Source organism: Emydura macquarii, unplaced genomic scaffold (assembly GCF_026122565.2).
Source record: "Emydura macquarii macquarii isolate MOO-44397 ecotype Brisbane River unplaced genomic scaffold, CSIRO-AGI_Emac_v2 contig_1253, whole genome shotgun sequence".
NCBI classification, from domain to species: Eukaryota; Metazoa; Chordata; order Testudines; family Chelidae; genus Emydura; species Emydura macquarii.
Genome location: NW_027131390.1, coordinates 21,393,335 through 21,409,823, shown reverse-complemented (window position 1 = coordinate 21,409,823; position 16,489 = coordinate 21,393,335). Strand labels below are relative to the sequence as shown.

At 42.5% G+C, this 16,489-nt stretch overlaps 1 protein-coding gene across 5 annotated transcripts in view; it reads left to right on the top strand.

Annotated features, from left to right (window-relative positions):
- The window catches only part of OPHN1 (oligophrenin 1), a 116,663-nt gene that overhangs the window by 58,208 nt on the left and 41,966 nt on the right, over positions 1-16,489 (top strand). For all 5 annotated transcript variants that reach the window (XM_067548317.1, XM_067548316.1, XM_067548318.1 and 2 more), the window contains 4 exons: positions 709-770; positions 5,587-5,658; positions 14,655-14,756; positions 15,551-15,661. In XM_067548317.1, the coding sequence (XP_067404418.1) occupies positions 709-770; positions 5,587-5,658; positions 14,655-14,756; positions 15,551-15,661 (347 nt within the window). The remainder of the gene's footprint in view (positions 1-708; positions 771-5,586; positions 5,659-14,654; positions 14,757-15,550; positions 15,662-16,489) is intronic.

The window sequence follows — 16,489 nt, the reverse complement described above, 5'->3', positions numbered from 1 at the left end:
CCCAGTATTTCTTGTGGCTTTCACGTCATCTTCCTCAAGGCCCATGATTGTGGAGTGGGAGGAGGAGAGAGCTTTCTTGGACTGAATTTTCTTTCCTTTTGATTAAATAAACGAAGCTCCATGAAGGACAAACCTCCATGTTGCTCCTGCCATAAGGGACCAGCGACTGACAACAGGGAGTGGTGTCCTGATTCTTCCTCAGTGACTGATGAAGTCAGTGCTTTCTGCCTCCGGCAGAGTTTCAGTCAAAGGACATCTCTTGTTCCATTCTTCTGGCCAACCCATGGAGCAGCATTTATGTCAGTTGTGATCATACTCTCTTACCATGAATGATTAAGCAATTGGTCAATGCTGAGAGAATGGGCAGGGAGCCTTCAAAGTGACAAAGGTGGTGCAAGATTTTCAGGCTTGTTCAGAGGTCTTCATTAAAGTTGAAGTGTAAAGCTTTCAACCTGCTACTTAAGCCTGTAAGGCAAATTATGAGCATGGGTTTGGTGTGTTCAGTGGGTAAGAGGAAAGGAAAGCCTGTGTTTATATAGGATCTGAAAACATCCAGCCTAGATGGGGTGTCAGCCAGTAAACCCCAGATTTTTCTCTGGCGCTGCTTGGAGTGTTGTACTGAATGTGGCAATCAGGAGGCTAAAATTCAACACTAATCTGACCAGAATCTGCACTAATCAGCTCTTTCCTTTTTCTTTCTCTTTATAGCTGAATCCTTTAAGGAGTTTGCAGAGTTGCTCCAGGAGGTAGAACTTGAGAGATCAATGATGGTAAGGTGACCCACCCCGAACACCTGCTGTGGGCTGGAACTTACAAAGCTGCTTATGGCAAACACTTGGCTTCTGTGGTGCTCTCTGTTTAAGTGCAAAACTTGATTTTGTTAACAAATCCCTCAGCTAGCTGTACAATAGGGATTGTGCCTATTTGTATGATAGGCATAAGTGTATTATGCAAAAGATGAAAATTACTGTAACAAATCAGTGGCCATATAGGACCATGTTGTTGTCATAATGCTGCATATTGGGGCCACGTAGAAATTCATGGTAGTAGTGAGGAATAGAACCTGTATCCTGTTCCAAAACAGCAACAGTTTTCACACTTGGGATCTCTTTTAGCTGTTTGAAGTATAAGGTCTATGACATAGTTGATCTGTTATTCCACTGAATAAAGAGTACATTTTATATATCCCCACCCACAAGCTGATTCATTACATTATATAGGGTATAGATATGACAAAACTGTCATCAAAGAATTCCAGACATGAATTGCCTATGACCTGCCCTGGGTTTTACATGACTGTGTATCATCCCTGGACAGACAGTCTACTTATCTCAAATGCCCATAACTGGCATTTGATATTAAAGCAGGGATGGAAAGTCTTTTATTTTTAATTGTTGCACATACTAAGGACTATAGAGAGCTGATGGAATAATAAGCCCATCTCATGGATGCTTCCCTTTTGCAATCTATGGACAGCAATCTATCACTCTTGGTTGGAGTCTAACTCTGCACTGCATTACACCACTTTTCTGATAGTTTAGCTCCATAAGAGATAGAAACTGCTCCCTAAATGTGCAGAATAAGGCTAAACGCATCTCCAGTTTACCCTGCCTGTCCAGCACTATATTATCGGTTAAAGGTTCCCTGTTTTAGATTCTGTGATCATGTGACCTGGTCTTCAGCTCTCACGGCCCCGTCTCAGCTAGCTCAGTTGTGCTTTGGCAATTCATGGATCTAGTTACAATTTGTAACTGCCAGACCATACTAAGACTCCTATCGTCTCGAGGCTGTGAGCTAGGAGTGCTGAAAGGATGATACCTGACATCACTCTTCTGACCTGTAAAAGAGAGGTGATGGCCTCTGAGTGACCTCTCCACCGTAACTACTGTGCTGGGCCTTGAAAGACAAAGGAAACTGGAGGCCCTGCAGGGCTCACAAGGGATGTGGAATATCTCCCTCAAGGGCTTTTTTTGAGGGAGAATGAGAGACTTTTCCATCTCTACAATATAAAGACCTTTTGAGGGAAGGGAGACAGGTCCCCTTCAGTTTGCCAGAACCTGTCCCAGGTGCCAGGCAATCATTCCACCAGCAAGGTTTTGACACTGAGCAGCCAAGAGCATAGTAAAGGCATCCCAAGGGTCGGTGAAGGATTCCCCCTTCACTCTGAAGGCAGTTGAGTTAAGATGGGGCCAGCTGGGCCATGCCTGGGAACAAACTGTTTCGTGCTCCACTTAGTCAAATAGAAGGTTGTAAAATATGAAGTAATGTGCATTTCTATTTTTTTCATAAGGGAGCAGTTGTCCCCCGGTGCTTCTGCCTCTCCTGGCATGCAGCTTCAGCAGTGTGATTCACTCCCTTCTGTCTCTCATTACATTGTGCCCCTTTGTCTCCAGAACTCCTTGATTATTTATTGAAAGTTGGCTCCCTATTTCACACTGATTCCAGGAAAAACATAAATGTTAGAATCAGTGGAAGTCTTTCACAGCATGCCAGGAATTTACTATTTGGCTCTGCTTCCCTGTGCCCCAATACAATTATGAAAGAGCTCTTCCTATGCTATCTGGCTGAACTAGGGGGTTAGGGACAGCCATGTCTCAAGGGATTCCAGGACTCTGCTCTCTGGGACTCTAAAGGCTGGCAAGGCTCTGGGTAACAGATGAGAAGGAACCAGCAATAAACTGAAAGAAGGCAACGTGAATTATTTGCATCCATCCCAGGTATGGCAGCTATCTTTAGCTTCTGTGGGGAGATTGAGGGGTGCGCTCCTGAAAACTGCCAGGACTCCATCAACTTTCAGATTTAGGGATGCCCTGAGAAGTTTCGTTGATCTTTTTCTACCCTTGATGCATTATTCATTAGGGCCAGCCTTTTTCAATATGCCATTTATTTTTAAAAAATCCATGAATGATAGGTCACTGTCCTCCATCAGACAGTTCTCATACTGTATTCTGTGCTCCCAGTTACCAACTAACTGGTGTCCTGGCAAAGCTTTCCCAGTTCTGTGTGCATCTCCCTCCTTTCCCTCCCTTTGACAGCAGGGAACAGAGGTACTCGTCCATGGTTAGGGTTGAGTTGGGGACAGTGACAAAAGGTAGGATATAATTTTCCCTCCAGGACTCCCAGGGAAGGGTCACAAAGAAGGCCTGAAGAAGACATCCTTCCGTGAACATAATGGGCAAAGTCTGAGAACAGTTTTTTAAATCATCATGCCTTTTGTCACCGGTTTCTTCATGATAGACATTGTGTGCAGCACAGGCACCTGCATTCCTGCCACTTTGGACTATGCCTCAGTAAAAGGAATTCCGCTAATTTATTTATTTGAGAGCCACATTTTAAATCTGCTCTTCTCTCCCTGTTTGCTTATTGCAATTGGAAATGCTGAATCTGGAAAGTGAGTGTTTTGAAAGTCTTATGCCAAGGATGTGACACCAGCCTTCTACTCTTCCTTCTGTCTTTTCTACACATGTTATTTTGAGCTCCTGGTTGATGCTGTGTCTGTGGGCCGCGATTCTCACATATGTGGGCCTTCTTGGGGTGAGATCTTGGGCACAAGTTACTGTGGGTGGTTAGATTTGAAAAACAGCTCATTTCAGGTCTGATGCAGTCACTCCCTATAAATTCATTCACCAGCTCCTGTTCACTTACAGATGTTGTCAACAGGCCATGCTCCTGGATCAGGGATCATATTCACCTGTTCACATGTCCATCATATTCAGGAATCATCATTCAGTGTTTGCACTGAAAAAGGGATAGATGCTGTAATGGAAAAGTAGGGCTGGAGGATAACAAGTTGGTGTCAAACAGAATGGCCAAGAACAGAGGCGGGGAGAAGCTGCTGCAGAGAGCTGTGTTTCTACTACCCCAGTTCTCCTTGTTAAGTTGGGCAGGAACCGTATAGTCCCAAAGACAGAGCCAACCTGTCCTGATTGGCTGTTGGGATCTCCGCAGACACTGAGCAGTCTGAGTTAAAAAGAAGTTGCAGACACCAGCATGGATGAGTCATGCACCATGTTTAAAATACATACAATCTGTCTCTTGCTTTTGGTGTTTTCTTTTTCCCTGAGAAAAGTAAACAAACAGCCTTGCCTTCTTCAGGATGCTTCTAATTTGTGTTAGCAGCAGACATTCCTGTCAGCCCATCCTGCAGGAGTTGTGGTCACCACCTAGTGCCCTATGCAAGGGGACATGCCATTATTTCTTGAGGCACCCCATACTTTTTCAAAGGCCTGAATTAGGGTGACCAGATAGCAAGTGTGAAAAATCTGAACCCCCCTTTTTTGTGGGGGAGGTTAGTTGCGTATATAAGACAAAGCTTCTAATATTGGGCTGGTCTTGATAATATCGGGACGTCTGGTCACCCTACTCTGAACTGTGGGAATTCTCCTTCCAGCCTGGGTGCCTAGCAGGGCAGTGATCAGATAGGGGTTGTTTAATGGGAAACAAAGAGCCATAGAAATGTAGGGCTAGGAGGGACCACAAGAAGTCATCAGATCCAGCCCCCTGCAATATTTAACCTTAATCTACTCTTTGAGTTTTGTCTTTCAACCGGTTGTGCACCCACCTTATAGTAATTTCATTTAGACTGCATTTCTGTAGTTCATTTATAAGTATGTCATGTGGGATTATGTCAAAACCCTTACTAAAATCAAGATATAACATGTCTCCTACTTTCTCCCTATCCACTAGGCCAATAGCCCAGTCAAAGAAGGAAATTAGGTGGTTCTTGCATGATTTTGTTCTTGATAAATCCACATTGGCTATTACTTATTATCCTATTGTCCTCCAGGTTCTTTCAAATTCATTTTTTAATAATTTGTTCCAGGATCTTCCAGGTATCAGAGTTAGTTGATCGGTATATAGTCCCCCAGGTCCTCTTTATTTCCCTTTTAAAGATGGAATTTTCCCTTCTATAGACTACGTGCCAACTCCAGAGTGTGAATGATAGTAGTTGGACATCAATTCAGATCCCATTCATGGCAAAGTCCTGTTTTTATTATAGGTTGTTGTGGGACTGTCTGGTACTTGGGCTAGAAAGGTCAAGAAGATGTGCTGGAGCAAACCTTCCCGTCATATTAAACATACTCTTGTATTTCTGATTGCAACAATAGGACAATTATAACAAGGATCCCCGCACCAAAGGTCCAATAGAATAATCTCCTTATCCTCTTCCTTCCAAAAATCTGCCCCTTTGATTCCTGTAATCCAATAGGAAGTGCCGCAGTAATAACGCTTAGAAATTTACCATGGAGGATGGTAACAGATGGCTTAAGGCAGAGTGTTAACTCGCCCTCCTGTGATATTAGTGGAGATTGTGGGCCTGTGGAAGTCTAATCATACTGAATATTCTGTCGTTGTCATAATGCTTCTTCCCAGCTCCATGAGGTGTAGGTCAGTATTATCCCCATTTTACAGAGGGGCAAGAAGACACGGGTTAAATGACTGGGTCTAAGGACATTCAGTGAGTTGATATTAAAACTGGGATTACAATTTGGGCATTTCAGCCTGCCCTCCTACACCCGTCTTCCTTTAGTGTAACACAGATATGTGCCCTGTAACAAAACTGTTGTTTCCTTCTGTGTTCTGCAGGTCCAAAATGCTAGTGATTTGTTGATCAAACCACTGGAAAATTTTCGTAAGGATCAAATAGGCTTCACCAAGGTAGGTTTTTTTACATGTGTTTATGCATTAGTCAGGTTGTTTTTTAAGAAGTAGGACGCTACTGGAAAGATTAAAGACAGAGATTTCATGCTTACTGTTCAAGTCTAGCAGGAGCATTAAAGACATTTTTCCTCCCCAGTGCAGGCATGCCAGAATGAGGAACTCCACTCGGGTTTTAATCTGATTCCTATCATGAGCTGTGCTAAGGGTACTTCCTGAATTCATGGGGCTCAGCCCTGATATAATCCCAACACAGCTCTTCCTGAAAAAGACTCACCTCTTTCACCAGAGATCATAAAAGTCCTCTTTTGCCATACTATTTGCTCTCCCCTTTGTTTGCAAGGTCCGTGTTGGACCTTATTTTATTCTAAATTCAGTTTAGAATAAAATAACCCTCCCTTCTTCCCCCCTCAAAATATATCAGAGATAAAAAACAGTAGTCAGGATTTAAATATGGCTATAGGGATCAGTTTTAAGAAATATTTAAATATGGCTTCTAATGGGTCTTTCATATGGACCAAGTTTTTAAAGCAACACATCATGACGAGTCCTGCACATGCGGAGCAGAAAAGGTTATTTCTTCCTTGTCTGCCATCAAGAAGTCAAGGTTCTATGTTATTCAGCAGCAGTTTGAAATAGGGCTGGCTCTGAACCAGCTCCAAAGTGGAGACATTTTGGAGAATGGTTGGAGCTTGGATTCAGCCCAACCCATCTGGAGTCTTTGCTATTTAATAAATTGGAGAAGATGATACTTAATCCCTCCTCTTTCCCTCCCCTCCAAAAAAACGAACAAAACCCCAAAACAATCAAACACATACAACTGTGATTTAAAAATACGTATATGAAAAACCACCGCCTTGTAAATAGCATTAAGGTTGTGTCATGTTGTGATTTGTTTACATGTGCTGGACACTGACAATATGCATGGCTCTGTATCAGACAAAATGAAAGCCTCCGTGCCTGCGAGCGAGCACCTGCTGTGCAAACACAGTCCACACACATTATGGAGAGACGAAACTCGCCCCCTTTCAGCCGTTTGTCTTTATTAACAAGGAAATCAACTCTTATTTACATTGGTACTTGCCCTGAAGAGCTTACATCTTTTTATTCTGTGTTTGTACAGCACTTAGCACTAGGGGTCCTGACTCATGACTGGGGCGCCTAAGCACAACCGCAATATAAATAATAAATAATAATAACAAAGTTCATCTCAATTCTCTTCCTAGGGTTTGTTCCCTCAGAACTGCTCAGCCCCCACACAAGATCCTTTCTTCCCAGGGAACCACTCCCACCTCCTTTATTTGGGTGGAATAACAAGTCTTCTGTCTCCTGGAGTTCACAGAACCCACCTAACCCTTTCGCAGCAAGATCAGTGCCTGCAGTCAGGGTGAGGTGTTTCAGACAGACACTGCCAATCTGTTACACTGCACCAGACACCAGACACAGTCTAATGTTCTGAATTAGAGAAGACAGAGGAAGCCGAGAGACAGAATCAACTCAGTTATATAGATCTTTGTCTAGTCTTTGTAAGTCTTTAGGAGGTACTAGACTGCGAAGAGCATTGTGGCCTGGTGAACTGAGATTGGGAGGGTGTTTCATGCACGCCACACCATCAGCATAAGTTAGGAAGTGGCACGTTAAATGTGAATCTTTATCGTGAATGTTGTTGCGATGACCTGAAGTGGGGAAGGGCGCAACTGATGTGTTTCTGAAGGGGATAGATGTCCATTTGGGCTGCCATTGGGTGCCACAGGACAGGTTGAGTGTGTGAAAAGCAGGAAGAGGTGGAGACCTCAAATGAAGATAAGGGATGAGTCCCCTCCTCCATCCTTGCCCCAGTTTTCAGACCCTCTCCCCATGCCTATGGAGATGGGCCCATCAAAGCCTGACATCACACCAAATCACATTCCAAAGCACTACCGAACAGGGGAGACTTCTCTGCGCGTTAGCTCCGGTTACAGCCACACTACGGTTGGTGACTCCCAGCTTGCGTGCGCATGCTTGTGCTAGTTCTCATCTCATCTAGCAGTGTAGCTGCGGTAGCAGAGGCAGTGGCTTCAGGGGCTAGCCACCCCCAAGGCTTCAGGTGGATTTGTACTTGGGGCAGCTTGCCCGGGCTGCCTTGGTTGCACTGCTGTGCTTAGCACGCTAGCTCGATGAGAACTAGCAACTCGATGTATGTGACCTGGAAATCACAGCCCCAGCTCATAGTGCTTTGAGGCTACATCTACACTACTCAGCACAAACATTTATCCATTGTGCTACTTACAGAATTCCCCCCCCCCCAACATCTATGTCCCTGGTATTAGAGAGTGTGAAGTATAGATCAGGGTCAGCACAGTTATAAGAGTCTTCCACTGGTGATCACGGCACTGGGCTACCATAAAAATTAAAGGGATATAAAGGCCTGATTCCTGCCCTTGCTCCTGTAACTCCATTGACTTCAGCAGAGTTCCTCTTGATTTGCCCCAGCGTGAGTGAGATCAGAACCAGGTATTTAATCATGCTGAGCAGAGCATAGCAGAGATCATTTGTACCCTTTGATTACTGTTTTCTGTGTTTAGTCGGAGTCACCTGTAAGATGTTTTCCGTTCTCTACGCTGATGCCAGATAGGAAGGGCATTTGAATTGGGCCTTTGTGATGTCTGTGGTTGGAAAGTGGCCAGATAGTCTGACTAAGACATCTGAGTCTGTACTAACCCGCTTTTCCTGGGAGATGAATGTCGTCTCTCTGTGAAATGGTGCATTCCAACACAGATGCCCCTGCAGGATTTCATTGGGATACAGCACAAGCGTCTTTCTTCAGTTACCCTTCTTCACCAGCAACAAGGCCTTGGATTGTTGCTATTTTCATGAATTGTAGATAAAAGTTTGTTTGCATGAAGGCTAGGAGAGTGGCAATGCAAGGAACACCTGCACTGCATTTCTCTACAAGCTCATCCCATGGCAATGAGATTCTCTGAGCTGACTTTGGTCTCTCAACCCTGGCCTGGAAGCATCATCCACTCTAAGATAAGATAGTGAAAGATCAGCTCTAGATGTTGGGTTATTGATTTGTTGCAGTTTCAAGTGGACAGCAAATAAAGCTTGCTGAGAATCATTGGATGGATTCAGGTAAGATCTAAGAGGAGAAAACCCAGAGCTCTATTTTTCAATCAACTCTATTTATGAGAGAAAAAAGCATGATTTTTTTTTTATTTTTAAATTTATAGCTGACTAAATTCACTGTGGCCAGGTCATGTGCTTGATCCAAAGCCCAGTGAAGTTAAGAATATTGCCACAGACTTCACTGGGCTTTGGTGCAATCCCCATGTCATTTACCTTTAGTGTATGCCTTGGGTACAGAGTGTGCCAAGTGAAGCACTGTGTCTGGATATGATGACCATGGCATTCGAAAGTCAATCAGATTTTGCCATAAATCTAGATATTTCTGTAATGCAGTAGCCTTCAAAAAGGAAAAGGAAGGAGACTGGGGAAGTCACTAGTGTTTTGAGAAGAGAGAAGTGCCAAATACCAAATAGGAATTGAAAGAAGGAAAGTGTATATTTGGGTATGGCATCCAGCAATCTGGCTAAATGAGACAACGCTGTTTAGAAGTCTTAAGTTACTCTTCTTCTACAAACCTTTTCTTTAGAGGAACACATGCACAGTGCAGCAGAAACCACTTTATATCAGCTCAAGAAAAGCTTCTGATCTTCCTGGAGCAGCAGAAACCACTTCACAATGTTTCTAAGGATTGATGTTGCACTAGTGACACGTATACAAGCTGAAAGCTTTTTCACATTAAAAGAATTTGTGTGTTCTCTTCTCCTCCCCCTGCTTTTATGTCCATCCAGCTAACCTCTTTGTCATTTCTGAATCTAAGCAGTGGCCAGGCTGTATGTTGGGTTCAGGATACCTTTGTTAACAGCTTCACTGAACTCATTCAGCTTATGAGAGTTGAAATTCACTCACAGGTCCTGACTCTACTGGGTAGATACAACACTGGGAACCTCCTCTTTTCTTTGTCTGACTTTTTTGAAAACCTACTTTAGATAATTCTGGTTAGCCTGAAGAATATTTACGTCTGCCTAGGATTCTGTGCATGATATAAATTGAAGTTTAAAAAATGGCTAATAGTGTGTACAAAGGACGCTCAATGTAGTCCTGTAGACAGAGTAGGAAATGGAACTTAAGTGTATGTGTGTTATGAAGTCATAGGGACCAATTCTGCAAATGCCAACTAGCAGGTATATTGCCCACTTCTGTGAGCTGTTACACTGAAGCCATGGGAAACGTTAGCAGGATTGGCCTCTAAAGTGTGTCATTTTCAGACACGCTTTTTCCAGTGTTCAAATGTGCACCAGCCAAGCTGTCAAAGTTGTTGGTATCAGCACTTGGCATGTAGTTCTGAAATGATTATTTTAAAAAAAGAGGAAGGAAGAAGAGAGAGCTGCTTGTTCTGATTTGCCTTGAATTGACTTTTAAGGAGAATTTTGGGGAACTGAGTGGGGAGAAGAAAACTTCAAATATGCTAAAATATTTACAGAAATGCTCACACTGCATATTGCAACTGCATGGACCTTTTTATATGTAACACAACTTTTATCTTAACTCCTGATGCACCATGAAAATCGTTGAAAACACAGCCATGAAACATCAGTGCTTTCTTGTTATTTCATTTCATTCCTCCTCCCTGAACCTTTTTGTTAACACAAAAATGAGATAGAGGATTACTAGCTAGGGCTAGAGCAGAATATATAATTGGCAAATAATTTATCTTGTGAATTTATCTTGTGAAGTGCCTGTCTTTCTAGTAGATTATCTACCAGCAGATTATGGTTTCCTCACACTGATTCATTGTCTGAATTTATTCAACACACCTTTATTCTTTATTGATCCTGAACAATTCAGTGTAAGTATTCAATATTCAGTATCTTGAGTTGTGTTGTCAAGCTAAGGTTAATGAGATAAGTCACATAACACTGGTTTTGATCCCTGACTGGATAAACGTGCATGTATCTTCAGTGTGAGTTTGAACTCCATTCTCTGCAAACCAATTCTGCCAGTAAACACGAGTGTTCACATGTTCACCAAAAGGGACCAGCCGCATTAAGGGACACTAGTTAATTCAAAAACCCAAGTGAATATTCACAGACATTTATTTGTGCAGTATTTCCCCAAATCTGTTTAGATCTACATTGTGGTCTTGATCTTCTGAGGCTGTGGATGAAACCTGAAGTGCTCAAGATTAGGTACAAGAAGACAATGGCAGACAGGAGGTTTCAGGAGATGCATGATGGGGAACATGCGGAGCAGCTTACCTTACACCTCCTAGTGAATCTTGCACTGTCTCCCTGCTGCCTTCAGAGCCTGCTAACAGATGCTAACAGGGAGGAGGGCCTCTGGCCTCACGCCAGCCTGGCTGGCCATACAGCCTTTGTCCCTCAGTGCTTTTGAGTGTGCTTGCCTCCTGTCCTTAGTACATAGGGCTAGCATTCTGCTTGGGTCCTGTGCAAGTACATTAGGAGGGTGAAGATGATCCCTGCAGACAAGTTAGTTCTTGTCCTTACAGTGAGTGGAAATAATCATCAGGGCTAGATTCTTCACACAATAATTCCCCCTACCTACTTCTGGATGGCAGTTTCAGAGGATCCTAATTAGCACTGAAATAGTTAAGGGAAAGTTTTGCAAGTCAAGCGCCCCCCCCCTCCCCCCCCCCCCCCCCCAGCTTACGCTTGGAACGGAGCCAGTTTCCAGGAGGCATAGGCCTTTGTGACACAATCAGCAGCAGATGATATGTGAGAGAACGCTAAAGGAATTGTCACCCTTCTGTTGTACTGTTATCCCTAGCTGCTGTTGGACAGACCGCTTACCCAAGCATTTCATGCTACTTCTAGGACTCGCATTAGTTTCTGATTAAACAGGCATTCTCTGAAGCTTAAAGAGCTGGGCTTTCGAAGAGCAATTTCCTTTCTTAACTTGTATGCTGACTGTGCTACTCTGTCTTGCATTCAATTGCAATAAATAGTTTCTGTTGGTAAGCGAGTACATGGAAGTTGTGTGTTTTCTTGGACCTGAATATTGACACACACTCATGGGAAGGTAATGCGGCCCCTCACTGAATATTCATGAGCAATTAATTTGTGCTTATGTTTGCAGATTGGGCTTCAATCATTTTTCTTGGCTGCTGAATGAATGAGCAGGCAAGCTCCTTGAGGCATTGGCCCCAAAATAAGGAAGGGTTTTTTAGTGTGTTCTCCTGGTTTTTAATTGCATGTTAAATAGCCTGAGACCAAAATGATTGGCATCCTCTGTCTTTATTTGCCAAAAATTCAGTTTTGGGCTATCTATATTTTCAGCACTTACTTTACTTGCCATTGAGTATAGTGAACATTCCATGCCACAACATGCACAGGGAAACAAAACCAGTGAAGGTTTTCACCATGATTTGAGGAGATCGAGCTGACGCACATAATGAGTTAAGGTCTCTCGTAGAAAGTATGGAAGAAAAGAACAGTGTCTGAAAGAATTAACTGACTATAGGTGGCATTTCCATTCCTGATGCACAAAACGTCCTTTTCTGACTCCTGCAGGCTTTTTATATGGAAGTAATCTTCCACCACCACAAAGGCAGATTGCATTGGCCTGGAGACTGCTGCTCAACTCTGAGCTAATACCAGAAGTCTCATGAGAATCTTTAACTTAATTGTGCATATACATAGTAATGGCTTTTCACTGACTGGTGTGTTCATGCTTCTGCTACATTGTCGCTTGACTCTGTGCACAGTAAAATAATCCCGAAACATGCAATGCTCCTGTTTCTTGATGAGAGCCTTTGTTTACAGGAGTCATAGAAGAGGAGGACATGTTATTCCAGAACATCCAATCCTGTCATGCAAACCTGCACCTACTTTGGTTGTCATATCTTCCATTTACGTATCAACCTAAGTTCTTCCTCTTCAAAGATTCCATTGACTGGAGTCTGTAGGCAGCATTTAAATTGTTTTTTCTACTAGTGTCACCGCAGTCATGTGCCTTCATTTGTTTTATATTCACTGTGACTTTTTTTTTTATTTTTTTTTTTACTTATTCCAAGCATAAAATGTGGTTAAATCTTATTCTGACCATTACTAAAACTGCTAAGATGCCCAGTGACCCATTTCACATGGGTGGGGAACATTGAGTAAATTCACAGTCTCATTCCAGGTGGGTAGAGCAGGGACAGTATATGTTGTTTTTAACATGTGACACTTGCCAGCAGAGACAGGTATGAATGTTACAGAAGCTTTTGAGCATAGAACTCAAGCCAAAATCTACAAGTTGAATTGATTTTTTTCAGCAATTTATTTTTATTACTTCTTAGAATAGGGCAGGAATTTTCTAGTCTGGATAGAACAGTGTCCCACAGATATTTCATGCCATTCTTTACACATTTCCAATGTTGCAGGATATTTTTTGGAAAAAGATATTTGCCACACTGTTTTAAAGATTGTATATGGACTGTAAGTTTGTACATGATGACCTCATATTTGTACTGTACATATACCAAAACATCTTTGCCAAACTCTTATGCCTGATACAGTAAATAGAAGGGAAGGATGGAAGCTGTAATCCAATAACAATGTTTCATCAGTAATGGGACTTCCATGTGACTTTATTTTAAAACACTTCTATGAAAAATGGTGCAACAAGCCTAGCACATTTTTGTGGATTGTTGTTTTAAAAATAAAATACACTTAGGCTCCTAACTTTGCTGGTGTGGTGCCTTACGGTATGAATGGATGGTTCAGGAGTGTGATTGTTTAAATAATAATTGAGGTTTTGCATTTGTTTTGCCAGTATCTTGTGTGAGTTCTTCAGCAGAAGTGCTTTTCTTTTCAGATCTCAGGGTATGTCTATACTGATGGGGGCAAAGTCGCTGCCATCATATCAACCTATCTGGATTGATTGAGTGGTCAGTGTAGACCACTCAATCGATCAGGAAGCCGACATAGTAAAACCACCTCATCAAGTGGCATAGTGCTGTGCGATGGGAACACTTCTCTCTGAGTGTTGCTGTGTTTACCCTCCTGATACCAATATCTCTTTTCTGGCCTCCTCTGGCCCTTTTTTCTATAGTCATGCCAGTAGAAACAAATCATTAGTGGTTTTGTTACGTTAGTTTCTTTCTTTCCTGATCAGTCTGTGCATGTGTATGTGTTTAATATATAATAGATATCAATAAGAAGAGATGGGCAACATATATGGAACTCCAGGTAGGATTTTGAGGATCCCATAATGACCATGGCAAGATGAATGTCATTATTTTTGATGTAACACTCCTCTGAACTAGTCTACTCAGACAGCGTAATTAACGTATGCGATTAAAGGCAAGGCTTGCAATCTCTGATTCCAACAAAGATGATAAATATACAGTGAGATCAAAGCCATGTATTAGCCTTTTCAGAACTTTATTTAATCTTTTGCTTCAGCTTTGATACAGCTTAGAAGGCAAATACTTACAAAAAGCTTCAAAACCTGGAAAACACTGAAATCCTAATAAATCTTTAATTGTATTGGATGCGTCTTTGGTATTAAAGCAGTTAGCCAGTTTTTGTTTTGTTTTTTTTATCTGCACATGGGTAAAATATCAGCAAACAATGTATATTTATTTTCTCTCATTAGTAAGTTTCAAGTTTAGTTAAAAATAAAGAAGTTGACAAGTTGGAAGAAAGAGATCTCTCCAGCAGGGCTGCCTTATGCTATGCTGATGATAATAGAAAATATTTAACTTGTTTGTACTGTGAAGTATTGCCAAAACTGTCACTGTGCATATTTGAGAGCAGTGTAAGGAACTGGCTGGAGAAAGAAAAAATAGACATGGAAAATATAAGGTGGCCTTCTATCTTGATGGGCCCATCATTATTTTTTTCATGGTAGTATTAAATTGTACAATGAATTTCGCCACTGTTCCTATCTAAAGAGGCCAAACTAACTCTCACCATCCAGTTCTGTGTCAACTCTTCCATCTCTAGGAACGAAAGAAAAAGTTTGAGAAGGACGGTGAGAAGTTTTATTCCATGCTGGATCGCCATTTGCATTTATCGTCTAAGAAAAAAGAGTCCCAGTTACAGGAGGTGAGTGAAATTTTCCTTATTTGTTTCTGTTCCTTGGAATCCAGAAAAAGTAACAGCAGATGCATTGGACTCCTGTCCAATACGTGTCCCGTTCAATAATGAAAAAGATTATACCTACATAAAATTCCTTCTGATAGGAATGGGCCGTGGAGACTGAGCTTCTCTCTCTCTCCATGGGGTAGTCATTTCAGATCAAACTTGAAGCACATTGGCAAGGCAGTGTAAAGAAGCAGGTGTAACCCATGTTTACACAGATGTCTCTTTGGCCCTCTCTAGTGGCTAAATCACACAGAGACTTGAGTCTGCTACTGCCTCAGCTAATAAACTTGCTCCTTTAGCTCAAGCCGAAGAGACCTGCTGATTTTAGACCCAGAGCTCCTGGTGTCAGTCCCCCAGGAGTGCATCAGGCAGGAACACTCTTACACTCGCATTCTCTGTGCCTGTCCTGTGCCGGTTCTGTTGTAAGAGAGGGAACTGCAGTTTGCAGGCCACCCTGGCACCTTTCACAAGAACTAATACACTTAAAAAAAAAAAAAAAAAAAAAGGCTTTTTTCCTTGCAGAGTGGCACAAAGTTCTGAATTCATACGTGCGTACAGGATGTAGTTCGGAGAAGTTCTAATGGGAAACATGACTAGTGTTCCAGTTATATGTGGTCCCCATAAAGTGTTCAAATCGTGGATTGCGTTCTTTCACTGGCTTAGAGAAGTAATAGCTCTCACTTGCAGGCAGATATACAGATACCACTAAAGAATTATTATCTTCTATGTCATTTTTCCATCCCCCTCTCACACAGGCGGACTTGCAGGTAGATAAAGAGAGACACAATTTCTTTGAGTCATCACTTGAATATGTGTACCAGATCCAGGAAGTGCAAGAGAGCAAGAAGTTCAGCATTGTGGAGCCAGTAAGTGCCTCCTTTTTTTTTTATTCACACTGTCACATTTATTGATTTGCCCATGGGAGCAAGGAGGAGTGGGAAATTGTTGAATTAGATCCTGTCCTACTGACAGGTCCACATGGGCCCCTATAATGAGGCAAAGCCAAACGTAGAGCATTAGCTCTCCGTTGTTTGACTACCTCTGCTGCTGCTTCATAAAGACGAGGAATAGTGGGGTCCTTCCTTTATCACTAAAATTAAAATGTGCATAACGAGGCAGACTTCTGTAGATTGCTATAGATTTTGTTAAGGATCGCCTCATTCACCTTGCACGTGGTGAGAAGTCGTAGTCCTTGAAAGTTGAAGAGTGACACCAAAGGGAACGATGCCTCCTGGCCCAGGTACCTGCTGTGGTACAGGCCAGTCTGGTGCAGGCTCATCACTGTAACAGGCAGCTTGTGGATCACAACACACCATGCTGGTTAAATGAATATCAGTACCCTGGAGCAGGCCTTCCTCAAGGGTACATCAGGAGGGGCTCTCTATGGAACTGATGGTGTATTCTATCCTTAAGTCTTTCATTGTTCTCCCAGTGCAATCTTTCATTTCTGGTAGTATTTTACTGTGACAGGCAATGCACATCCATGGGATGATAGCTGCCATTTGTGGGGGCACAATTTTCTCCTGGCTCTGGGGGCTGTTGTGGCCAGTAAGCTACATTGCCATCTGCCCCCAGGATTGTGGAAGAATGAAAGTGTGTAACACCACCAATGCCCCTCTTCCTGTCATCCTGCTTACGGCATAACTGGGCAGGACTTGTGGATCTGGCCTGTGTCTTATCTAATATTAACATAG